This window comes from Anneissia japonica, unplaced genomic scaffold (assembly GCF_011630105.1).
Source record: "Anneissia japonica isolate Jap-2015-1 unplaced genomic scaffold, ASM1163010v1 scaffold7370_len818893_cov191, whole genome shotgun sequence".
NCBI classification, from domain to species: Eukaryota; Metazoa; Echinodermata; class Crinoidea; order Comatulida; family Comatulidae; genus Anneissia; species Anneissia japonica.
In genome coordinates this window covers 254,099-258,816 of record NW_022687459.1, presented here as the reverse complement: position 1 = coordinate 258,816, position 4,718 = coordinate 254,099, and the positions used below count along the sequence as shown (strand labels likewise).

Here is a 4,718-nt window from a genome sequence, read left to right as displayed (position 1 = left end):
CGGCCCGGACCCCCAGTCCTACCGACCACGAGATGTGTTGCATTGTTATTTCCCTTCTAACATCTTATCTAGCTACTCCCATTAATCATGTAACTGCCATTCATCTATACTACACTATTTTATTTTCAGACTAATTCAGTTTGTGTTATGTTAAAGTTACAAATAATGCAACATGGATATTATTACTAAACATTTCAATTACATGTGCTATTTAAATAATAATGTTAAAGAAAATGACATTGAGGAAGGGGATTTAAGCCTCCCCTCGGACAGGTCAATCCCCTTGTCAGACCATGGTGCAAGCATGTTCTGAAACATTTTAAAATTTTCCAGGTACCAGTACCGGGGCACTTGGCTTTACCCCTGGACCCCACTTGAAATTGTCAAACCCCTCTGTCAGACAAATCCTGGTGCAGCCAGCAAAATGGTTCATGTTTTGACTCTGTCAGCTGGAGGATTTATGCCTACATTTTCAAATAACTTTAGGGTTTTTTTTTTAATAGGTTGCAAAAGAGAGGCAAACACCATCTATCTCTAGCCAAGCTACAGATGTATCTGTGTCTTCTAAACCACAAACACCCGTTGATAAGCCTGTAGCATCTTCACCTGTAATCACACCAGTGCCTGACCCAGCCCCTGCAGCCCAAGAAACAGCCCCTCCCTCTGAGGCAGAGAAACAGCCATCTGTTGAACCAGAGCAAACTGCCAACAAAAATGTAGCACCAGAAGAAATACAGAGCCAACTTGAGAATAAAACTGGTGAAGATACACAAGAAGAAGCAATGGCAGATACTAATCAAGAAGGTGATATTACTAACAAAGCTACTGAAGATGAAGCTAAAGACCAACCTGGCGAACAAGACCAGGATGATAATAAGCAAACTATAGCAGAAGACAAGCTATCGCCTAAAACGATGGCCGATAGCTCAACGCAGGATTAACAATTTTTTGTACGACTTATTTTCTTTATGTGACAATATTGAACTTGTAAGATATTAATAAATATACGAATAAATATTATACTTCCATCCATTTCTATGATTGTGGATACATTTCTGTGGAATTAAATATCAAATTTTACTTGTTAGCATTTTTCAAATCAGATGGAATATAGCATTAAATGTTAGAAAACTTATTCTCTGTAAATATATATTATCATGTTAGATTCAGTAATATAATGTAAATATGAATAACTAATACTTCCATCCATTTCTATTATGGTCTATACATATCCTAGGAATTGAATTTTTATTAAATTTTATTTAAATGCATTTTTCATTTAAAATCAATTGTCTGATTACCCTATTACTGTACATCATATTAAGATTCTGTAATATATAGAAAATATCTTTCATTAGAAGATGAATAAAATAACTATAATAAAATAACTATAATAAAAGTTGATATTGGTTATGTGCAAAGTTTCTAATATTTAAAAAAAACTTTTAACTAGAATTTTGTCAGTACAGTATGTCTAGTAACATAGGTAGTTTCAGTCATGTGATTCTTATGATGGGCGTGGATCAAATACTGTAACTTAAATATTACAGTATCATTAAGCAATTATTTGTTTATAAAGACCACATAGAAATTGATTCATGTTTGTTTGACCATAACGTAATTGCACTGTACTACCATGCTACTGACAAGTTCTTTCTTCATTTCAGTATTAATTGTCAATGTCAAACACTGTAAAATATATGGTTTGAAATTCAGGTTGTTTGTTCAGATTTAAATAAAATCCATATATATATACTTAATGATACAATCACCTACTAAAATACACAACACATACATCCCATCATAAAGTGTTAAAATGTAAAGCTTAAAATTGTAAAAGTTAAAATGGTAAAAATTGGCTAAAAGAGGTCTCAACATTCCTAGCAAAGAGGCATAAAAGCACTATGTATAAAATGCATTTTAAAAATGTATAGAGTTTGGCATAGACCTAATTATCTTTTCCAAGTAGCATTAAATTGCCTCATAGCACCTAGGGAGAAATGAAATTTAATTGACTTTCATGTGGAGAATAAGCATGAGTGTTATTTATAGTGCTATACAAATGTTCATTATTATTATTTTTAATACTGTAGCCTTGAACCATCTAAAATTTCAGTGCATTTTGGATGTACAACAAATCAATGATCAACAGTTTAAAAATAACAGAATGTTATTGATGCGCCCATTGCTGTATTCAATTGTACAAGTACACAATAAAACTGTTTGAACACTCAATTTCATTAAACGTTATATATTTATTCAGTGATTCACTCATATTCTTAAGATTTACAACAATTGACAATTTTAAACCTAGTTATCAGCAACTAAAGTTAAACACTAAACATTGATTTTTCACAATAAATTAATCTAACATAAAAGCATTTGGCCAATAAATGCGATATGACATTACCATGTCCATATTTGGTGAGCATACTGACATGGTGAGTTTATCAAGGAGTGAGGGGGCCTTGGATATGATTTTTATGAGTAGCCGCCTATTCACTGCAAGCATTTTTTCCCATCTCCCCTGACACCTATCCCTGTAAGATGTACGGTACTGTCGCTGGTTAAATATAGAAAACCTACAATATTACTATTAATTGCTCATTGAAGGATCAAATAAATTATAAACTTTTTTTAACGGGATTATTTTTTTTTTAAATATACACTTATCATGTGTCATTTTGCACAAAAATCATTATTCTTAACTTAGTCTTTATTAAAATTGACCTTAAATTGAAACCAAATTCAAGGATCAATGCACAGAATCCAAGAGAAGTAGTACTGTATTACATTAAGAAGCTTTGAATTTGTGAGATGGCGTGACCCTATGACAGATTCACTCATCTGTGATTGCTCCGCATTCTATGCGCAACGTAAATTCAGGCCACACTGCATCCTAGAAAATCAGACACAAAAATGACTCGGCATCTTTCCATGCGCAATGAATTCTGAGTGACGGCATTCCGTTCTAGATCTTACCGTCGTCACAAAATCTAAAGCTCAATGTTAATAGGCAAGAAAAATATTAATCATTATGCCCATATATGGGCATATCCTACAAATTTGTACATAAACTTTGATAGTGTGAACACGGCTTTAATAAAAACAAATTTCAGCCACAAACAGGCTGAATGTTGCTAATGATATTTGCACTATGAACGATAAACACAAATAAAAAGTAGTAATATTAATTATAATACTGTAATGGCAAGCCATCTGCAAGTCACAACCATTATTGTCCCACTACCACCTGCATGTACTAGTCTACATAAAACACAAAGTACTATAAATGAAAACTACTGCCAGCTCAAGCTGAAGGATGGGATGATAAACAAATCACGATGTTGTAGACACTGGTCTTCGAAATAACAAAATATGGGGTTCTGCCAAAGAAAACAAGATAAATAATGTATAAGTACTTAAAAACATCAAAAAAGGGAAAAAATGGCTTAAAAATTATAGAAAAATATCATCATTTCTGGGGTGGATACAGGATTTTGGCGGTAGGGGGTGCATGAAAAGTTGACCTCAGCCCCGCCATAGTTGGAGCGGAGGTGAGAAAATTTTGAAAATATGGACCTCTAAGTGCCCGGAAATTGCCTTAAAAATCTTACCGGTACTAGGCCTATGTATCAATACAATACAAGAATTATGTTTCTTAAAACAATTAGAAGGGGGGAAGGTGCGACCACACTGTCTGCACCCTCTCTGCATCTGCCCCAGTAATTTATTAGAATTTACAAGGTTAGCTAGTTATTGTCATATAATAAGATTTTATAAAATAAACATGTTATATTATTGTTTATAGTATTTATTTATTATTTGTTTATTTATATTATTATTCATTTGTTTCCTTTATAAATATTGGTTACCTGGGGAGTGTATCAGATAATGAATCCAGCCTGGACTCTGCTGAACACCAATATTGCGCCATTCAGTCTCCGTCATCAAATGGTTTCTAGGGACTAGCTTGACAATCTCCGGGGGTAGAATCACGTGCCTTTTTAAATAAAAGGATCAAAACACATTTTTTAATTTAAAATAAATACATATATACATAAGCCTACATACATACACCATTAACAAGTGAAAACAAGCATAATCAGATCCAAGGACACCTGAAAAATAACGTTACATTATTCCTTTTTTTTTGCATCTAATAAATTACATTAATCACATTCTGTTAACGCAGTTCAATTTATTCTGTGAATATTATTTCCGTTAATAAGAACAATAATAATAAAAAATTGTGTTTTAGAGATACTGTAACCTACCAGAATTGTGTTAAATGTCTTCGAATCAAAGTAGAAGTAACTTTTTAGATATTCTGTATATAATTTCAGTAAATAACATTTGTAAATTTTGAATAAAACAATTGTCCCATCTACGTACAATAGTTTAATCAACCTAAGCTGGAATTCATCGAAGCTAACACTTGTTGTTACAGTATTTGCATACTTGATAACAGTGCGCACTCTCTTTTGTCTGGTAATAAACAACATCGTTGGCATTGGGAAATATGCAGTTGGTAGGTAGGTTCGCAGAGCATGCATTTTACCCAAAGCCGTAATGCTTGGATATTGAAACAAAGGTCAAATAGGTCACTACGTCATTAGTTATTCATTAGCTTATCACACGTGTGTCACTTGCAAATTACTAACTTGTTCCATGCGTGTCTATATGTCGAACGTTCTGTGATCAGTACTGTATATATA

The 4,718-nt window shown here is 33.0% G+C and overlaps 2 protein-coding genes across 3 annotated transcripts in view; one reads left to right on the top strand and one right to left on the bottom strand.

Moving 5' to 3' along the window:
- Positions 1–1,715, top strand: part of LOC117118680 (cilia- and flagella-associated protein 91-like) — a 12,215-nt gene extending 10,500 nt beyond the window's left edge. The window contains exon 16 of one of the 2 annotated variants that reach the window (XM_033263349.1): positions 504–1,715. In XM_033263349.1, the coding sequence (XP_033119240.1) occupies positions 504–941 (438 nt within the window). In that variant the 3' untranslated portion in view covers positions 942–1,715. The remainder of the gene's footprint in view (positions 1–503) is intronic. The other variant, XM_033263353.1, reaches the window with a different exon arrangement.
- A 520-nt stretch (positions 1,716–2,235) lies between these two features.
- LOC117118754 (cyclin-dependent kinases regulatory subunit-like) lies at positions 2,236–4,571 on the bottom strand. The gene is made up of 3 exons (XM_033263443.1): positions 4,396–4,571; positions 3,876–4,003; positions 2,236–3,386 (listed from the first exon to the last, which is right to left on the bottom strand). Exons 1-3 carry the CDS (start codon positions 4,554–4,556, stop codon positions 3,340–3,342), a joined length of 336 nt encoding a protein of 111 aa, XP_033119334.1. The 5' UTR covers positions 4,557–4,571; the 3' UTR covers positions 2,236–3,339.
- Positions 4,572–4,718: the final 147 nt, after the last annotated feature.

Bases quoted from the DNA above. Each gene is read 5' to 3' on its own strand.
- LOC117118754 (XM_033263443.1), bottom strand. From the start codon at position 4,556: ATGCATGCTCTGCGAACCTACCTACCAACTGCATATTTCCCAATGCCA. The intron at 4,004-4,395 runs GTACGTAGATGG...TTATTTAAAAAG, and splicing joins CTTAGGTTGATTAAACTATT to GCACGTGATTCTACCCCCGG. The intron at 3,387-3,875 runs GTAACCAATATT...TTTCTTTGGCAG, and splicing joins TTATCTGATACACTCCCCAG to AACCCCATATTTTGTTATTT.